Source organism: Neltuma alba, unplaced genomic scaffold, assembly GCF_004799145.2.
Source record: "Neltuma alba isolate B1F8T4 unplaced genomic scaffold, ASM479914v2 tig00013142_pilon, whole genome shotgun sequence".
Classification (NCBI taxonomy): domain Eukaryota; kingdom Viridiplantae; phylum Streptophyta; class Magnoliopsida; order Fabales; family Fabaceae; genus Neltuma; species Neltuma alba.
This window is the reverse complement of record NW_021637458.1, coordinates 1-20,585: the sequence shown is the minus strand read 5'-3', so window position 1 is coordinate 20,585 and position 20,585 is coordinate 1. Positions and strand designations below refer to the sequence as shown.

Genomic DNA, 20,585 nt, shown 5'->3' with positions numbered 1-20,585 from the left:
TTCGGCAATGGAAAATAATAGATTTGGTAAGGGAATGACAACATGCTTGTGATGCAAATTCAATTGAGTGGACAATGATATTGAGGTGATATATTACTGAAATTTACTACATCAGTCAATGAAAGTAACCAGATTTGTTACGGGAATAACAACATTGTGGTGATGCAAATTCATTGAACTGTGCAATGGTTTTGTAGGTCATGTTAATGAGATTTACTACATTTATTAGTGGAATTTACTACATTAGTCAATGAAAGTGACCAGTTTTGCTAGGGGAATAACAACGTCGTGATGCGAATTCATTTGACTATGCAATGGTTTTGTAGGTCAGGTTAATGAGATTTACTACATTTATTAGTGGAATTTACTACATCAGTCAATGAAAGTGAGCAGATGCAAATTCGTTTGACTGTGCAATGGTTTTGTAGGTCACGTTAATGAGATTTACTACATTTATTAGTGGAATTTACTACATCAGTCAATGAAAGTGAGCAGATGCAAATTCGTTTGACTGTGCAATGGTTTTGTAGGTCACGTTAATGAGATTTACTACATTTATTAGTGGAATTTACTACATCAGTCAATGAAAGTGAGCAGATGCAAATTCGTTTGACTGTGCAATGGTTTTGTAGGTCACGTTAATGAGATTTACTACATTTATTAGTGGAATTTACTACATCATTCAATGAAAGTGACCTGATTTGTTATGGGAATGACAACATCGCCGTGATGCAAATTCATTTGACTCTGCAATAGTTTTGTAGGTGATATGTTAATGATATTTACAACATTTATTAGTGGAATTTACTACATTAGTCAATGAAAGTGACCAGATTTGTTACAGGAATAACAACATCGTCGTGATGCAAAGTCATTTGACTGTGCAATGGTTTTGTAGGTGATATGTTAATGATATTTACTACATTTGTTAGTGGACTTGACTACACTTGTTAATTGAGTGGACAATGGTATTTTGATGATATGTTAATAAAATTTACTATATTTGTTAGTGTAATTGACCACATTTGTTGATGGAATTGACGACATTGTTGTGAAAGAAATATAGTACTATGAATGACTAACAAGTGGTGTCATTGCAGCAGGGAAAATGGAGTTACAAGTACAAGTAGAAGGACAAGGAGAGGGAAGTGGACAAGTGAAGAGTGGGTACATGCTGTTTCTGCATGAATTTAAGGCGGGCAAAGAGTTTAGGAATAGGAGAGAAGAAGTTAGGGAGGGAGCAAAGGCATGGAGGGAGCTGCCACCAGAGGAGAGGAAGAAGTATAATGATAAAGTGAACAAACCAAAGAAGCAAGGGACGAAGAAGAAGCGGATGAAAAAAGTTGCTTTTAGCACTCGTTGCTCAGTCCGGCAGTACAAGTCATTGGTGGAATTTATAAATAGCAATGACAGATTGAAAGCCAAGGTACAAAGTTTGGGATTTGCAAGTTTGCTTGACATGGGATGTGAGAGACTCCCTCGTGACCTCATAGTACGCATTCTTCGAGCATATGATCCGCCTACTCATCAATTTACAATAAGGGGGAAGATCAAGGAAATTGATGCACAAGATGTTGCGGAGTTGTTGGAGGTACCCCACACAGGGGAAAAGGTAAGAACGGATGTGGATGATGATGATGAAACATACAAGAGGTTGAAGAATGAATATGGTAAAGTCTCTTTTACCAAGATACTCAAAGACATTAAATCTGGGGAGAATGAGGAGAATTTCGAGTTCTTGTTCATGCTGTACACACTTGGGAGTTTTCTAGCTCCTACCTCACAAACAACAGTCAGTGACAAGCTAGTGAGGGTGATGTGTTGTACTATGCATGAATTTCACCAATTTGATTGGGCCACATACATTGTGAACAACTTGTGGAAAGAGATGGAAGATTATGTTGAAGTGTATAGAAACGTAGGGGAAGACAATGATGAAGGGAGTTGCAACGTCGGAGGATGCATCTACCTCTTATTGGTATGTATTTACTACCATTGTTTTTTGTTCTATGTTTGAATGGAGTGATGATAAAATTAATAATTTGATGTTGCAGTTATATCTTGCTGAGCGCTTCCCATTATCTAAATCTGTTAGAGATGGGTCAATAAGTGCTATTCAATTCTGGACTGATGAGAGGATAAAGGAGATGACAAAGAAGGAAAGGCAGAGCAACAGAGGCCTATTGTATAAGCAGAAGGGCTCGAAAGTTAGGGTTGGAGATGAGGAGAGAAGAAGGAGAAGTGTCGCTGACTTACACCCGGTGTGTTTATTTGCTTCGTAATTTCAATGTGCATTAAAAAGATAAAGTGTTTGACCTTTTTTTAATGATGTGATGCAGGAGTTGCAAAGCTTACATCGAAAGTTGATGGCTGTAATTGATTTAAGCTACAAGAGACTTGTTAGTGCAGTAGAGGATGAGCTACATAAGGTGCACATAACGATGGAGGAAAATCGTACTGTGGGAGATGAGGGCCCTAGTGAAGTTGGAGCTGAATATAAGGGAGAAGATGAAGCTGATGATGGTGATGATGAAAATGAGGGAGATGATGATGATGGACAGGACTCAGGACACATACCTCATCATGGAGATGACTCGGACGAGGCTGACATGGTTGATGTTGAGGAAGAAGGAATACAAGCAGGAGATATGGATTCCCCTGATGTTTCCCCCATGGACAAGAATGCACAGCCCAGGAGATCACAGAGGGAGGTGAAGTCGGCCATAAATTCTCCATGGATTTTGACGATGCCTGTGAAGAGGAAGAAGAGGAATATGGAGGAAAAGGAAAAGTTTTTTAACATGATATCCCGCATGTGTTCAAGGCAGGATGGTGACGTGTAAGTTACTATTCGCATGACTGTGAATGATATTACTTATCGGTTGTTTACTAATTAACTACACACATAATGATACTGGGAACACATTTTTAGGACTTTAGTTCAAATATCTGATGAGGATATCACTCGAGATCAGCTAAGGACACTTGGAGGAATTGAGAGAATAGGTAACCGGGTAAGTTAGTATTGTGATCTTCGGCTGAGTACTATAAATTTATATTTGATGCTCATGTATACCTGTGCAAAAAACTAAAATTTACTTGCAAACAGCTTATGTCAGTTGTGTGCAAGACTTTACTGGCTGATATGAAGAGCGAAGGAGAAGTCAAGCGACACATATTTGATGCTGACTTTATGGTAAGGTTACTAAGATTAATACAAAATAATTACTGCTACATGACTAATCATTTGATGCTGCAGGCAATACTAGCTGCGAACCCATCTCGGTGGGATGCTAGAAAACGAGAAAAGCAGTTGCTGCCTGAATATGTCGGTTACAACATAGGAGACTGTGACTTGATATTTGGACCTACACTTGTTGGTGCTCACTGGTTTTGTCTTGTGCTTGAGCCTAAGACAATGAATTTCTATGTGCTGGACTCAATGAAGCCAAGTTTCCCTGCTAAGAAGAGTAAGAAGAAAGGTGCAGCTGATGATGATATGATGACTGTGGTGACCGGATGTGTAAGACTATTGTTACTGTTCTTGTGTAGCATGCTCTTTGTTTACCAAATTATTTACAAATGCAAGTATGTGTTGTGCAGAGGGATCGATTTTATGACATGATTGAGATAGTAAAGCCCAATACCATTGGAAAGAAGCAGATGAGTGACATTATTTGGGCCCCTGTTCCTCAACAGAACAATCTGTGAGTGGTATTAGTTGTTGATGTAATAATGTATGAATGCTACTTCGTGTTTCACTCATGGACATTGTTGCCATGTGCAGGCGAGACTGTGGCGTTCATGTTTTAATATGGTTGAGCAAATGGGAGCCCGGTGTGACGCTTGACTATGGTCAAGAACATGTTGCTGATTTCCGACGAAACCTAATGTGGTGGCTTGTTAATCATGAGCTCAATTCAAGACGTGAAGAAGCACTAAACTTGCTGTCATCCCCAGAACCCACACCGAGGAAAAAGCAGCGTGCATCACGGCAGTAAATGACGCTGTCTAAGTTTAGTGATGTGTTAGTTAATGTCATGTATGTAAGGGAATTTGCAAACTGTTTTCAGGGATTGTAAAGGCAACTCATTTTCAAGTAATGTTAAACCATTTTCCCAATTTGTTACAACACATGTGACGAGATTACAACTGCAGAAGCGAATTTACTGGGCTGTGCTACTTCGTCCTAAAACGGTAAAAGTCGGAGGTGAATTTTGCAAAACACACGGAGGGATTTACAACTCTCCAACTGAGATTTACAACTTTTACAGTGGGTTTAGCATCCCAAAAAAATTGGCCTGCGCAACTTTGGTCTCAAAAGGGTTAAGGTCGGACGTGAATTTTGCAAAACACACGGAGGGATTTACAACTCTCCAACTGAGATTTACAACTTTTACAGTGGGTTTTGCATCCCTAAAAAAATTGGCCTGCGCAACTTTGGTGTCAAAACGGTAAAGGTCGGAGGTCAATTTTGCAAAACACACGGAGGGATTTACAACTCTCCAACTGAGATTTACAACTTTTACAGTGGGTTTAGCATCCCAAAAAAATTGGCCTGCGCAACTTTGGTCTCAAAAGGGTTAAGGTCGGACGTGAATTTTGCAAAACACACGGAGGGATTTACAACTCTCCAACTGAGATTTACAACTTTTACAGTGGGTTTTGCATCCCTAAAAAAATTGGCCTGCGCAACTTTGGTGTCAAAACGGTAAAGGTCGGAGGTCAATTTTGCAAAACACACGGAGGGATTTACAACTCTCCAACTGAGATTTACAACTTTTACAGTGGGTTTAGCATCCCAAAAAAATTGGCCTGCGCAACTTTGGTCTCAAAAGGGTTAAGGTCGGACGTGAATTTTGCAAAACACACGGAGGGATTTACAACTCTCCAACTGAGATTTACAACTTTTACAGTGGGTTTTGCATCCCTAAAAAAATTGGCCTGCGCAACTTTGGTGTCAAAACGGTAAAGGTCGGAGGTCAATTTTGCAAAACACACGGAGGGATTTACAACTCTCCAACTGAGATTTACTACTTTTACAGTGGGTTTTGCATCCCAAAAAAATTGGCCTGCGCAACTTTGGTCTCAAAAGGGTTAAGGTCGGAGGTGAATTTTGCAAAACACACGGAGGGATTTACAACTCTCCAACTGAGATTTACTACTTTTACAGTGGGTTTTGCATCCCAAAAAAATTGGCCTGCGCAACTTTGGTGTCAAAACGGTAAAGGTCGGAGGTCAATTTTGCAAAACACACGGAGGGATTTACAACTCTCCAACTGAGATTTACTACTTTTACAGTGGGTTTTGCATCCCAAAAAAATTGGCCTGCGCAACTTTGGTCTCAAAACGGTAAAGGTCGGAGGTCAATTTTGCAAAACACACGGAGGGATTTACAACTCTTTCAGTGGTATTTACTACTTTTATACTGGGTTTTGCACCCTCTTGCCGGGCTGGGCAGATTTTCTGCCATGAACAATACAATGCAGCAATATGACAGCAGATACATTACATATATTCAAATCACTGCACCTCAAGTACATCACGATAAACATGAACCGTTTACTTTCATAGTAGCTACACTAACTACACGTGCAATGGGATTTACCATTCACGCAACAGTATTTACCAAAAACCAGCAGCAATATGACAGCAGATGCATTGCATATATTCAAATGACTGCACCTCAAGTACAGCACGGTAAACATTGAACCATAACTTTCATACTAACTACACTACACGTGCAATGGGATTTACCATTCACGCAACACTATTTATCAAAAAACAGTAGCAATATGACAGCTGATACAGTATTTATGACATGATTGAACCATTAACTTTCATACTAACTACACGTGCAATGGGATTTACCATTCACCCAACAGTATTTACCAAAAACCAGCAGCAATATGACAGCAGATGCATTACATATATTCAAATGTCTGCACCTCAAGTACAGCACGGTAAACATTGAACCATAACTTTCATACTAACTACACTACACGTGCAATGGGATTTACCATTCACGCAACACTATTTACACCAAAAAATCACCATATCTATTGACATCTAAGTTCAACTTGGGTTTGGATTCTTGCACGTTCTTCTTGTGTGCCCAACTTGTTTGCATGTGCTACAATGGTAGATCTTCCTATTCTGGAACTGTGACTCTCGTCTTTTTACTTTAGGCCTTCCTGGCGGTCGATTAGTCAAAGGCGGTGCCAAGAACACTTGACTTCCTATATTTTCCACCCAGTAATTGTTAGGATTTGGCATGTCTACTGTCGCCACTGGAATCATACTCCTGCCATAAATCTTTTGCTGTGATGTAATCTTGTAGCATTCATCAACAAAATCATAGACATTGCAATTCACAGCCTTAATCGCTGCACAGGCATGGGGACATGGAATGCCTGACATTTGCCAAGCTGCACAGGTGCATTCGCCTAGACCAAGATCAACATGTACAGCTCCTTTTGCTGTATGGACACACACCCTACCTCCTCCATAAGGTACACTCAGCATGCATGCTGATCTAGCAACATTGTCCACCAATTTTGCATCTATGTTTGGGCCTACACCATTTTTCCAATTACTCATTGCTATGCTTGCTGCATACATCTTCTTTGCCACTTTCTCACGATGCTCATGTATAAGTTGGGCAACATTATATCGTCTCTCTTTCAACATCCAAGCATTGAATGACTCAGCAAGGTTTGTTGTGATGTTATCCCACCGTTTAAATGGGAATTTACTTAAGGCCCACCTTTCAACATCACCATGATTAAGAAGCCACTCAAATAATTGTGGATTGAACTTTCTCATGTTATCCATTGCACCATCAAACTCGGTGTCAAGCCTTGCATATGCAATGGCATCCAGGTATTGCAGTCCCTCCTCCCTTGCTTTCCCACTAGTCTTCCTCTTTCCTCTATTTAATTTAATCATTTGTGCACTGAAGTTTTCCTTAACATGTCTGTAACAGTATGCATGCCTCTCACCACCAAATATTGCTTGCACGGCGCCTATTATTGCATTGTGTCGATCTGACACAATTGTCAATTCCATCGAGCCAACTATCTCCTTAATCATATATAAGAACCATGTCCAATCCTCAAGTGTCTCTCCCTTTACAACAGCAATCGCAAAAGGTAACAATTCGTTGTCAGCATCATAAGCAGACGCCGACAGTAACGTCCCCTTATACGGTCCACTTAAATGACATCCATCAATGTACAGTACATGTCTAGCACCAGCTATAAAGCCTTCTATACAACACCCATATGCTATGAATGCACGCTCAAATGTGTTATTAGTATTAGCCACCCATTTGGCCACGGTTTTGTTATCTGTTTCCTTCAACCGTTCACATATCCACGGAATAAGCATATAAGACTGGTCAGGCCTGCCATGTATGTCCTCTAAAGCTTTTTGCTTTGCCCTGTATGCTTGTTTATATGTCAACTTCATACCATAATCTCTTTCTAAAGTCTTCCTTATATCATTTGGACGCCTGTCTATGTGATCATTTACCTCATCTCTGATGATTGATGCTGTCAAGCTAGCTGAACCACAATGTTCCACACAAAGATTGTCTTGTGCATTATGGACATGCTCATTTATGAATGTTGCCACACGTAAAAAGGGAGTACTCTTTCTGCCCACTCTTGCACTTATCCTCCACGGACAACCTTCAACACTACATTTCACATACATTTTTCCCCTACAATTTTTCACATACTTGTACTCAAACTTGTTTGCAATACTGAACTTATGTACTTTCTTCTTGAAATCTTCTGCATTTGCAAAAGTTTGGTTCCGTCCTAACAACAATTCCTTCCATTTCAAAGAATTCATCTCCGGCAAAGGTGTAGGTGCACTCACTACTCCGTATGGTAGGCTTACATTAGGTCTTTCACTGCCTCCAGAACTTGTACTTTCCAAAGCATTTCCCTCCAACGTAGGCTCATCACTCTGTTCTGACAGTCCTTCCATTCTTGAGATCCTGCATTTATAATTACCACTGTTGTTAAGAGATTTACTACAACATTACAACAATTATCAACTTTCATAACCACCAAAAAAAATTTCTCACTTACATTTCTGGATAACCCATTCCTTCCTCCACATTGTCATTACCTTTATGTGCTATATAAATATGTGCATTACGGTCATTATATTCAAATAGATTATCAACTTCACCATCATCTATAAGATCTACCAATACCCTCTCATCAAAACTCAAAGTGTATTTAATATCACAGCCATGACAATCCATGCTGAACCATTCGCCTATCATTGCCCTCAAATCTTCAAGTTTTGTACCCTCATTTATTACTCTTACTCTGACAGTCCCACCACAGTATTTAACTTCGCCATTGTCCTTTTCCACAAACTTCCCATCTACGTGAAAATAACAAGCAAGTCTTTTTGAAGATGTTGATACAATGTTACAAGACATCACCACTTGCTAACCTGCAGCAAACAACATTAAATATAAAAAAATTAACTTCTCCGCCAATTAGTTTCCATCAACGTACGTGACACCCAAAACACACACAAAGAGAGAAACTTTTCTTCTATTCGCAACTTTATTATAGGGTTTCACAACTCCATTATTGATTTTAACAACGTTCACCACTTGAACGCAAACTTCACGCCTACGTAATTGCTTGCCACCTTTCTTGATTTCCGCTACGTCATTCGAAATAGTCAATATAAAGTATAAAACCTCATCTCCAGCACACCCGTCCCCACCATTGCGCCATAAAGCAGACACAAAAAGGAACTACCCAAACCCCACCATCAGTTAATGCGACATGTTTACTCTCTCTCTTGCTACAAAACCTCTCGCCCACAACCAAAATCTATTAAATCAGCAATCCCAAAAAAATTATGATGCGGAGGAGTAAGATTATACCATTTCCAAAGACTACCGACTTAAACTCACCTCTTTTCAGCTCTGATGTGTTCTTCCAGCGTTTCTCTTTCCTTCTTTATTAAATCAGCTCAACCGGTGCTCTGCTCCATCTTTATTTTCATTTCAGTTTCACTTCATTTTACCTCACTGATAAGGGCATTTCAGTCTTTTCGCCGAAAATATGAATTCCAAATTGGTACCCAGTGCCCTATTTGTCATTTTGCTTATTCAGGTCCCTTATTTGTCCTTTTGGAATTGAAGTGGTATTTTATTGTCATTTTCCCTAATATTAATCTATCTTGAAATTTGTTTAATACTAAAAAATTACATGACATATTTATTTTATTGATTTTAAAATCGTTTGACTTGTGTCTGCTTTATTTTAATGCTGGCATGATGAACCTATCTGGATCCACATTTTATGTCCTGTCTTAAAATTTGTATGATGTAAATGTCATGCTGAAAAACTGTTTTTTTTTCCAACACATGTTAAAAAACAGATTAATAGTATAAATATAAATTTAAAAATATGAATATGTGCCACATAATAAAAAAATTGGAGGATATATTATTTTCATATGATATACTATCTTTAGACCTAAATATAAGATCTAGTTTATAGTATAAATTGTAGTAAAAACTAGATACTGTATTTAGGAGCAGGGGTAGTATATTACTTTCAATTATTAGCCGTTAAAACATAAGTATAATAAACTATTCTTTTTTTTTTTTTTTTACTCAAAATGATGTTGTGTCATACTCAAGCAGAAAAGATATATAAAATCTAATTATGTTACTTTGAGTCACTTATTTTCTAGTTTAGATTATTAATCTGACCAGCCAAATGACTGGTTTACAGAGTTGCTAGTCTAATCCAAATTTGAAAACAATAATTACAAATTTACAATATGAGTTACATAATTTATATGCTTCTTACAAGTTTATTTAAATCTAGCAGTTTGACAATATAGCCCCTCGCCCCCTCAATAATTTTGACATATTCTTTGGAAAGTAAAGTTGATATCGCTATCCATATCAATTATATACTATCTCCAATTCTAATTATAAGATCTCATTTATAGAATTCCTTCGATCCTTAATATGGGACTCAATTATTGAGTTAGTTTTGGTCCTAAATATAAGACCCATTTCTCATATTTATCAATTTTCTCTAAATTATCCCTATAGATACTCTCTCAACCATAATCAAGTAAATAGGGAGAGGAGGTATCAAGTAAGATGATTATGGTGTTTTAGAAAAAATGTGACACTTTTCTTATGATTAACTAACTTATCTAACTTCTTTAATCTAATCAAATTAGTTAAATGAGTTTTATATTAAAGATCGGAGGAGTATATAAATAAAAACTTATAATTAAGACTGGATGTAGTATTTTAAATATTCATTTTATTTATTGTATAAGACATGGACGCATAGTCCCCGGCGGCACACCTCCGCATGGCATATTCTAATTTGGACAAAGGCTCCTTTTGTTTCATAGTAAAGTTGGAATCCGTGGTAGATTCTCATGTTTTCAATGATTACTACTGCTCATTCTATCTATCATGTTGTAAATGATTACCACTTTTCAGTTTTAGATACCAGATTTATTTTACGATATAATTTATACTACAAAATAAATCTTATATTTAAAATTAAAGAAGTATTATTTGTGCCATATGTCTGTGTTCCTTTTATTTGTTTGTCTTACTGTCTGTTTGGTACAAGCAAAATGGATAAGAAAATTTTAATAAATTTGTTTTAAAAAATTAAAAAAATAAGTTTTTAAAATTTTAATAGAAAAATAGACAACAATAATAAAAATTAATTAAAAATTTTTAATTTTAAAATTTTAGTAGAAAGAAGTTGTAAGATAAAAGAATAATAAGAATTTTCAGCACCACTTTTCTAGTTTTTTTTTTTAGTTTTTTAAATTCAGCTCATTAAAATTTTTTCTGCTGTCTTTTTTTTCCCCCTTCATATGTAGGATTAGCCCCCACACATCAAATTATTGACATTTTATCTTTTTATTTATTTACATAACAGTAAAGGAAAAATAACATACGCGGAAATTATATCAAACAAGAATTACTTCAAAATTTCAAAAATAAAATATTTTCTGAATATTAATAATATTTTTTGTTTTAAAGTTATTGATAATAATTATCCTCAATTTTTTTTAAAACTTTACTACCTCCGAGACCAAAATTGGAAATGGAGTGCTTGGCAATGGCTAGGGTTGGTTTTCTACCAGTACTCTTTTTATCACCAAAATTTTGACACTATTTAGTACTAGTTTTCATTGACCAGATACAAAACCAGACTAAGCTCACAACCAATTATTATCTAACTCGATACATATTTATTCTGACTACATATTTACTCAAATACTATCTACTAAAAAAATAGTTATATATTTAATCAGATTATAAAAAAGTAAACTACAATTTATTTTATATGACAATTAATTATATGTCTACATTTTTTAATTAAAACAAAGTCAACATGTAAAAATGACTAAATATAAAATTTTTATCCATCATTTAGCAAAATACATACCAAAATTAAAAAAAAAAAATCAAGAGAATATACCTTAGTTAGAAGAAAAATAAAATTTCAAGTTGAGATAACACGTATACAATATTTGCAAGACCGCACACACCACCTACTTCAAACAAAAGTGTGAAAGGAGAAAGAAGAATAGAAGGAGTCGGTGAAGTTCAAGAAGAATTTGAGAAGTGATGAGAAGGCAGATTGGAATGGGAATGCCGAATATCATTATATAGACAGAATTTACACCATGCATTCACATGCCAAAACAAAACATTTACGCATGAACTGAGTTGAAAATAGTAATGACTACTGCCTGAGTGACTTTGCGTATGGGAATATTTGGGGAAGGAATTCTTGCGCGTGAGTTGAGCTAAAGACAATGAATGACTACTCCCTGAGTGACTTTGCATGCGTGGCTGAAAAAAGCAAGAGTATGGTCTTGTCAAATAGGAAAGTTGAAAAGTATGGGAGGAAGGAATTTCACATGGAGTGTAGACAAATATGGATTGTGGGTCACATGAAATTGTTCAGACTAAGAACAATTTTCATTTTGTGATGTGGATCTCACTGAAATTGTTCAGATCAAAAAGAACTTTGATTTTGTGATGTAGGCCACATTGAAGTTGTTTGGATAAAGAACAAGGTCTATACAAATTTAAAGTAGATCACGGTCTGAACGATTTCAGATATGGTATTTGGATAAATAGTTTTGTTGTTATCCTATCTGAATAAATTTTTTTATTGTTAATCGTATCGTATCCGAGTAAAAAAGCCTTCTACCAGTCCCTATCCACCCAATCCTAAATATCGTCACTTCATGTGCACAATGCGAAGTGTGAATCACGGTTCACGAACACGAGAAGACGGTTAAAATTCTGTGAGTGTACGAGTGTGTGGACATGGAGAGCGAGGCACATACACTCCATAAAAAGGCGTAGAAAATTGCTAAAGGATGGCTAAAAGCTGAGAGCTTTATCGTTTCAGTGAGCAGAGTCCGTGAGGACAGTACGGTCTTCCCCGAAGGCCCTTCATTTTTGGGCTTTTTGGGTTTATCTGGGAAATGAAGGAGAACGGAGAAACAACAGTAACCCTGGTTTTTGCTGTGAATGGAGAGAGTTTTGAGCTCCCAAGTGTTGAACCATCAACCACGTGCTTGAGTTCTTGCGTACTCAGACTCCGTTCAAGAGCGTCAAGCTCGGCTGTGGCGAAGGTCTGTCTCTGAGGCTCTGTTTCATGATCACCATGTTCATGCTCACTAGCTGTAGTGGTCTAGATCTTTGTAGGGGGTTCATCATTCTGAAACTGGTTATTCTCCAAAAGGACACTCAAAATACTTTTATGAGTGTAGCTTTGAATCCTCCTAACTTCATGAGCTAGTGTTGATCCTCTGGCAACTTACTCTGTTTCTTAATAAATTCTTATCCATGCTAATCTCTGCATTAAAGTATTTGAAATTGCAGGTGCCCAGTGATTTAGAGAAAAGGTCAATCTGAGATCATTTTTGGTTAAAGTAGTTTGTTTGAAGTGTTTCTAAGGCTCTGTAGCTGTTCCTTCCATCATTACTATTTCTTGACCTTCCCCCTGCCTTAGGCTTGTTCCTAGAAACAGCATAAACCATGGTTGATTGATATGAAAAGGCGGAGTGATCTCTTTTAGTTTTGTAATATATATGTTAATTTGATCATGCGATTGAAATTCTTAAAGAGGTTTTTATTTCTCTGTTTTTTTTTTTCCCGGTATATGAAATATTTGGATGTTGGCGCTTCTTTGGACATTTTAAGAAACAGAGACAAAAGAAAAATTGGATATTGAAATTCCAGTGCCATTAACGTAATAATTTTGGGCTTTAGGAGCTTGGAACAGAGCATACTATCCTTTGCTGTTTCAATTATTCGTTGACTTAATGACTAATTTTCTCCTTCATACCATCATAGAGGTTTTTAAAACAATTTACAAAACATGGTGTATATATTATTCTATTTTTATCGATAGCTTGAATATATGGTTCTTCTTCTATTTTTATTGATCGTTTCAATGTGAACATGAAGCTCAGAGGTGTTACTTTTCTTGGTTATGCCTTTAATCTATGTTATGATTGAAATTAGTGCTCTTTTTTTTTTGCGTGTATGTAATATTTGAATCTTTTTATTTGGCATTCTACGAAACAGAGGTAAAACAAACTTCAGAACCATCATCATGATTTGGGCCATGAGGAGCGGGGAATAGAACGCTATACGCTTATCTGTTTAGAATTATTTGCTAACATCATGATTGATTTTCTTCCTCGTATTTTCACAGAGGTTGTCCAAAACAATATATAAAAAGTACATACATATTTTCTTGTTCTAGTTTATCGGTAGTCTGATTATGACTATGAAGGTAAAAGGTGTTAATTTTTCCCCCAAAATTTCATCAATTTCTCATTTCCTGGTTCAATCTGGATCGTTTACAGGTGGTTGTGGTGCTTGTCTTGTTTTAATATCCAAATACAATCACGTGCTCGATCAAGTTGAGGATTTAACAGCAAGTTCCTGTCTCACGCTACTTTGCAGCATACATGGATGTTCCATAACTACTAGCGAAGGCTTTGGGAACAGTAAAGATGGCTTCCATCCAATTCATGAAAGAATTGCAGGATTCCATGCTACTCAATGCGGATTTTGTACTCCTGCAATGTGTGTTTCTCTTTATGGAGCTCTTGCCATTACTGAAAAAACCAATCGTCCTCATCCCCCCTCTGTGTTCTCAAAAGCCACGGCTGCTGAGGCTGAAAGGGCCATTTGCGGGAATCTTTGTCGATGCACTGGCTATCGATCACTTTCTGATGCTTGCAAAAGTTTTGGTTCTGATGTTGATTTGGAGGACTTAGGATTAAACTCTTTTGGAAAAAAGGAGAAAGTGATGATGTAAGATCAGTAGGTTGCCAAAATATGATCATCACTACAAGAAGAGTAAATTTCCTGAATTTTTGAAATGTATCACTTTTTGGAAAAAAGGAGAAAGTGATGATGTAAAGATCAGTAGGTTGCCAAAATATGATCATCACTACAAGAAGAGTAAATTTCCTGAATTTTTGAAATGTATCAAGCCTAATCTATTCATGGCCCCTGAAAAACACTACAATGGAAGATATAAAATCCATAACTATTAAATTTTATGCATATGCTCTCTCATATGGAATGAGGAGTGAATAACGCGTAAAATTTTAAAAGCTATTAACTATTAAATTTTATCATTAAAAATATTTTGAAATAAAAACTGAAATTCTAAAGAGACAATTATTTTTAAAAATAAGTTGGTCATTCTATGAACTATACGAATAAGAAGATGATTATAGGCCTCTGTGGTTTATCCTGGCACACAGCTACTCAATCGAATTAAGTGGGTGTCAAAGATGAATGGATTTTGTTTACTTAAGTTATGATATTTTTGTTCATACATTATGACTGATTACTTAATATAAAAAAAAAACCTTCAATTGTATGTTTGAATTGGCATTTTGTTTATCTTCCTATTTTTCTTTCGAAAATGGCAACTTAGGGAAGTGCTTTTCAAACAAAAGAGTCCAAGAGAAGTTGGATTAGCCCATGCAGTATGTTTGTCCTAGAGTCTTGTTTCCTTCCCAATATTAGTTCAGTTCTACAAGTTGAGCTCAACTATGGTGTTCAGTTGTCCAACCTATTCCTGGACTAAATTAACATTTTTTGTCCTCTAAGTATGCTTATCATTAACTTAATTATACTTATTAAAGATATACAAATATAGCAAGTTAAACAATGTGCACTAATCAGAAATGATGTGGTTCATTTTGGGCTTTGTGTAAATGCATGGGGCCCATGTCATTTAGAAGTTAAAGGACTAATATAAAAAGAAATAAACTTTAATATATGCCAGATTGAGTTTTTCTCATGCAGCATTTTGAACTTGCCCAATTTAACATAATATCTCTTGTTTGTTGCAGATTGAAGGAGCATTTGTCCAAGGATTAGGGTTTTCATGCTTGAAGAATATGAAACAAATCATGAGGGATTAGTGTTAGCAGATGGAACATGGAAGTACAAAATCCCTACATTAGATACTGTACCTAAACAGCTCAATGTTGAGATTGTCAATAGTGGACATCACAAGCATCGTGTTCTTTCCTTGAAGGATATGGCTTTTTAGTTGAAATATTGTTTGCAAATAGCTGCTTCTTCATAGAACAGGCTCGTCAAATAGTTTGATTTTTGTAGAGTAATTTACGTCATGGTGGTGGAAATGGGGTAAAATGAATCTGCTGATAAATTAATACCTTTTGGTTTTTTTATTTATTTAGAATTTGTTAAATGACTCTTCTATGAATGATAACACATTATGGTTGGATTTGATTCTTGAGCTTCTGCTTTAGAATTTGATTCCTGGTCACATACATGCTAAAAAGGTAGAGAACGGATTCTCTGAAGTTTATGAAGTTAAACTTAAATTTCCAGTATGATGCTGATAATATCAATTCTTTATGTTCTGCTTCATCAGCTTCATAGTCGTATATTCTCAACTTAAAGGATCTGAGTTCCATTTCTCTGTCATCAATTTGTTGAATCAATTGTTGTCAGAATAACTCCATAGAGATATGAAATGTCTAGTGACCAAAAATTCGATGGTGTATATGGCTATGCTTGGCCATGCTTGTGCCTTCTTCTTCTTCTTCTTCTTCTTCTTCTTCTTCTTCTTCTTTTTTTAAAATAATTGTTAAGATAAATCGATGTTTCTCTATCCAAAGGTTATACCAAAAGAACTGAATATAATTGTTTAAGTTGTACCATGAAAATACTTAAAAAGTCTCTTAGTCATCCCTTATTACTATTCTATATTTTATTTTGAACATTGAACAGTTCTTAAACTGCTTTGTAATATGGTTACCAAAAGAAATTGCTCTGTAATCAAACTCTATTCAAGAATATAATAAACGAAGCAAGGTATGGGTCGAGCTTCTCTTCAAGTTTCTTGGTTTTGGGTTGTTCAAGTAAACAGTGTTGGCCTGCTTTGTAAACATGTGGACATGTGCGAGGGCTAAAATGTAGGGGTTGACCTGGGAATTCCTATACGAATGACGCTTCAAATCTTGTTTGCGCAGCTTCTGGTGAGCCGCCATTACTTCTAGCATCTTCAGTTCATTGTGCTATTAGAGCAGCTATCAAGGAGGCTAGAAAACAGCTTCATTCATGGAGCAACTCAGATGAACTTGATAAACCATTCCAGTTGGATGTGCCAGCAACCATGGCCGTGGTAAAGGAATTTTGTGGATTGGACATTGTGGAAAGATACTTGAGCTGGAAGATGGGCAAAATGTGAAGGAGTTTAATGCCTTGAAAGGAAATCAGTATCCGTTTCATGTTTTAGTACTAATATCAAATATATTATAAGTAGTTCTCTTTCTCCCCTTGTTTCTTCTAAATTTGGTGTTTTGTGTAGTTGGCGATATCCATATATGTATGTATTGTCACTTGGCAGTGAAAAGAAAAACATTTTTAACAAACTAATAGATTAAAATCTCTTATATGTTTAGGGTTAAATTCAACTCCCAACTAGTTTTTTCCCCCTACAAAATGATATCTAGTAGTGTGTTGTTTATACCAGCATGTTTTGTTAGTCATAGTGAGATAAGGGAGGATTCTATATTCATAGTAAAGTTATAAGCCATATGAGTTACCATTTCATTTCTCCAAGACATCGTATCAGCCAATGGTTATATAGGCTAAAACAATAAAAGGTAACACAAGTAGTCTCATGATCTTGCAGTTAATACCAATTTGGGTAAGTTCAGCTGGATGCGTTCTTTTTCAAAGAGAATCAAGACTTTTCTTTGTAGAAGGGGTTGTGAATGATAGCAGACCATTACTTATTGGTCAAAAGGTGTTGACCAAATTTTAACCCTTGAGAAGCGTATAGTCAAAAGAGAATTGTAGCCTGAATATGAATTCCTGACTTACCAATTTGTACAACGCTGGCTCACTTTGAACGATATGAAATTTGGTATCTCAAGAATCAAAATGCAAATTTCAATTTGTGGGTTTTTAATTAACGAATTCCCTAAATAGAAGTGTTTCTGAATGTGTATTTAACATGTTGAAGTGAAAGATATTCTTTGGAATTAGAAAAAAAAAAAAAAAAAAAAAAATTCACTGATGCTTGTGTGACATGGAGCAAGCATGTTTTTGGCATTACGGCCATGGTAAAGAGGAAGCTTATCCAAAGTTTAAATGGAATTGCCAAGGTAGAGACTCTCATATGGTTTATCAACTAAGGTTTGACGAGAGTCAACACCAACTTTGTGATAAGCCCGAAGATGTCTTGCTCCGAGGGTCTTTTAATTTGGGCTCAAAAGGTTAGGAGTGCCCGTGGTTCACTTACATGTAGAATTACTTATCCATCTACTATATTTAATCCCTAATATAACATTCTTGATATACAAATTAAATAACTAATTTATATGTTAAAAAATTATTTAAATTAATTATTTATAATAAATAAGTGTTATTATTCTTAAAATAACTTTATAATATGTAAAATCATCAAATAGACTGCTTTAAAAAAAAAAAACAATATATATATAAATGGTGTAAATTAAAACCTTATATGTAAGACCAAATTAAAACTTATATTAAGAATTGGAGATACCATCAGGGAAGGCACATAGGCAGGGAAATTGCAAATGCAAAAATCCAAACTTGAAAAGCGCGACATTTAGCTCCAAGACCGGACGGGTTTAATGTGATATTTTATCAAAGCCAGTTGATGCATGTTGAGCAATCGATTTGTGAAGTTATTAGAAATCTATGGAGACATTGATATCAAGCGAATAAATGATATTCGCTCGTCCTAAGCTCGAACAAAGACCACCCTGAGAAGCTGAAGGATATAAGAAACACTAGCTTATGCATCATATAATGAAGAGTCCGAATCAGGCAATTTTGTTCCTAGATGCCATAGGCTCATAGCTTACAGATAATAGTTGAGTAAAACACATACTTCCATACTGATCAGTCTAGTTAAAAAAGTTCTCGTTACGGACAACAACGTCAGTGCACGTTAATCAATACAATACTGAACCACAGTTACTTAAGTACCCTCCATGTGTCTGGGTCATCTGCTGTCCGCCGCAACCATGTCATCAAGAGCTCTCGATTGTCCTTTAGTGCCATGAACACTTCCCTACACCACTTGAATCGGCCAATCATGTTCAAACATTGATGTCGGAAGTCAGGATCAGATGTAATTTCCTCAAGGGTGAGTAAGTGCGCTGTAACATTAGAAACTGAAGCCTCATTCATTTTGATTATTGCCTCTGTTCTTCGTTTACATGCGGTCGCTATGGTACTTGCCGCATCTGCAATTTGTCTTGCGACAGGAGATTTTTTCTTTTTGTTCCTATCTGAAAGTTGAGTAGAAGGAAAAAGAAACAGCCAAGGGAAAAAAGGAATGAATGAACCATTCATTTCCATCAACTTGAAGCTTTGATCAATTACTACATATGTGAAAGGGAAACAAAGATACTTTTTTCTACTCTCAACATTTCATGGCATGGATCATCATGACCTGCCAAAATTTCTTGCACCCATAAATTACCTGTTTGCTCATCAGTTCTGCGGCGCTTTTTGCACATGCAAGACACACAGTATTGACTCACCAATACACTTGTCGCTTCATATTCTGTTAATTCATCATCTATAGTGGACAACACTTTAGCCTCGTCATCTTCCTCCTCTTCATTTGACCATGAGTCATCATTCCAATTTGCCATTGTATGGGGTTTCCTATAAGTGTGATGAAACTAAAGTGTGAGCATGTTAAGTGATAAATAAATACGATTCCAAACTCTAAACATAGAAACACGCAAATTCACACCAAACACATATATGAAAATTTGCAAGTAGCATATTCACATTACATACTTGTTAATTTAAGTTTAAAAAGGTTCCCATTACATACTTTCATATCGATCAGGCTAGTTAAAAAAGTTCCCGCTACAAACAACATCAATGCATGTCGAATCAATACAATAGTGAACCACAGTTAATTAAGTCAATGGGCTAGGGATCCCCTCCATGACTCCGGGTCATCTGCCATCCACCGCAACCATGTCATCAAGACACATCAATGGTCCTTTGCTGACATGAACATTTGCCTACACCACTTGAATCAACCAACCATTTTCAAATACTGATATCAACGGTCAGGTTCAGACTTTGAAGACATGCCTCAGATCACCATACACACCAAAAGCCCACTCTGAATATATAAAATATGCTGGGCTTGTCAAAATGAACAGGCAGGTTCCATCCATTAATATTTAATCTCCAGAACTTCAATAAGAACTAGAGATACAATAATATTACAAGAACAAACATCTCAAAATAATAACTCAGGACATGAAAGAAAAATAATGATATATTACATGCTTGGATATATAAAGCCAAAAAGCAACACATACTCTTCCTCGGAGTTGTCTTCTGGATAAACAATTTATCCATGTTATGAGACTCAACAAACAGTTAAGTGGATTACCATAAAATGTACCGAAGAATGCACTGGTGGCAAACCTCCTCTAAATATGCTCTTTTGTGAATCGTTGGCTTTTCCATAATGAAATGCAAAGTATTTAATTCAAGAATTCTGTGTTTTTTCTAACTTGTTGGTATAAATTGAATGCAAAAGATTCAAGCTTCTTCCTCTGAAATCTGAATATCTCTATCCTGCACCTTTGACCTAGCTAAATCCATAATCAATCACATAGAACAATCTGCAGGAAATCTACGTTTTCCATAATTAACTACATACTTAATTTACAAAAAAAGGTCGAAGAGCTGACACAAAAATGGCTCCTCTACACCATCTTAATATTTACATAATAATCAATAAAAAATTTTAATGAATAAATCAACACTTCAATTGAGGGATGAAACTAAATACTCAGAAAGGATGAACGTTCCTGATCAGCCCATTCACATTAGCAACGGTTCCAAACATATCTTTAGCATTTAAAAGATACAAGTACGAAAGCACTGGTTTATCTATCTAATCTTAGACTAAAATTAATTTTATAGTGAAATGCCAACCCATCATTAAGGTCCT

At 36.0% G+C, this 20,585-nt stretch overlaps 3 protein-coding genes across 4 annotated transcripts; 1 reads left to right on the top strand and 2 right to left on the bottom strand.

Moving 5' to 3' along the window:
- The first annotated feature begins 1,108 nt into the window (after positions 1 to 1,108).
- On the top strand, positions 1,109 to 4,001 carry LOC114734777 (uncharacterized). The gene is made up of 8 exons (XM_028922423.1): positions 1,109 to 1,978; positions 2,055 to 2,261; positions 2,340 to 2,839; positions 2,933 to 3,014; positions 3,110 to 3,196; positions 3,260 to 3,523; positions 3,604 to 3,707; positions 3,788 to 4,001. Exons 1-8 carry the CDS (start codon positions 1,109 to 1,111, stop codon positions 3,999 to 4,001), a joined length of 2,328 nt encoding a protein of 775 aa, XP_028778256.1.
- Positions 4,002 to 6,075: 2,074 nt separating this feature from the next.
- On the bottom strand, positions 6,076 to 8,461 carry LOC114734776 (uncharacterized). The gene is made up of 2 exons (XM_028922422.1): positions 8,100 to 8,461; positions 6,076 to 8,005 (listed from the first exon to the last, which is right to left on the bottom strand). The coding sequence occupies exons 1-2, from the start codon at positions 8,459 to 8,461 to the stop codon at positions 6,076 to 6,078; spliced, it is 2,292 nt and encodes a 763-aa protein (XP_028778255.1).
- A 9,902-nt stretch (positions 8,462 to 18,363) lies between these two features.
- LOC114734778 (uncharacterized) lies at positions 18,364 to 19,724 on the bottom strand. 2 transcript variants are annotated; one of them, XM_028922426.1, is made up of 3 exons: positions 19,443 to 19,724; positions 19,080 to 19,267; positions 18,364 to 18,885 (listed from the first exon to the last, which is right to left on the bottom strand). In XM_028922426.1, the coding sequence occupies exons 2-3, from the start codon at positions 19,252 to 19,254 to the stop codon at positions 18,569 to 18,571; spliced, it is 492 nt and encodes a 163-aa protein (XP_028778259.1). In that variant the 5' UTR covers positions 19,255 to 19,267; positions 19,443 to 19,724; the 3' UTR covers positions 18,364 to 18,568. The 2 variants fall into 2 exon arrangements, with proteins under 2 accessions (XP_028778259.1, XP_028778258.1); XM_028922425.1 differs by having other exon boundaries at positions 19,080 to 19,723.
- Positions 19,725 to 20,585: the final 861 nt, after the last annotated feature.

Excerpts from the sequence above, each read along its gene's own strand:
- LOC114734777 (XM_028922423.1), top strand. The coding sequence starts at position 1,109 with ATGGAGTTACAAGTACAAGTAGAAGGACAAGGAGAGGGAAGTGGACAA. Across the intron at positions 2,840-2,932 it reads TCAAGGCAGGATGGTGACGT|GACTTTAGTTCAAATATCTG; the intron begins GTAAGTTACTAT and ends ACACATTTTTAG. Across the intron at positions 3,524-3,603 it reads TGACTGTGGTGACCGGATGT|AGGGATCGATTTTATGACAT; the intron begins GTAAGACTATTG and ends TGTGTTGTGCAG.
- LOC114734776 (XM_028922422.1), bottom strand. The coding sequence starts at position 8,461 with ATGTCTTGTAACATTGTATCAACATCTTCAAAAAGACTTGCTTGTTAT. Across the intron at positions 8,006-8,099 it reads GGAATGGGTTATCCAGAAAT|GATCTCAAGAATGGAAGGAC; the intron begins GTAAGTGAGAAA and ends TTATAAATGCAG.
- LOC114734778 (XM_028922426.1), bottom strand. The coding sequence starts at position 19,254 with ATGGCAAATTGGAATGATGACTCATGGTCAAATGAAGAGGAGGAAGAT. Across the intron at positions 18,886-19,079 it reads CAGAACTGATGAGCAAACAG|ATAGGAACAAAAAGAAAAAA; the intron begins GTAATTTATGGG and ends CTCAACTTTCAG.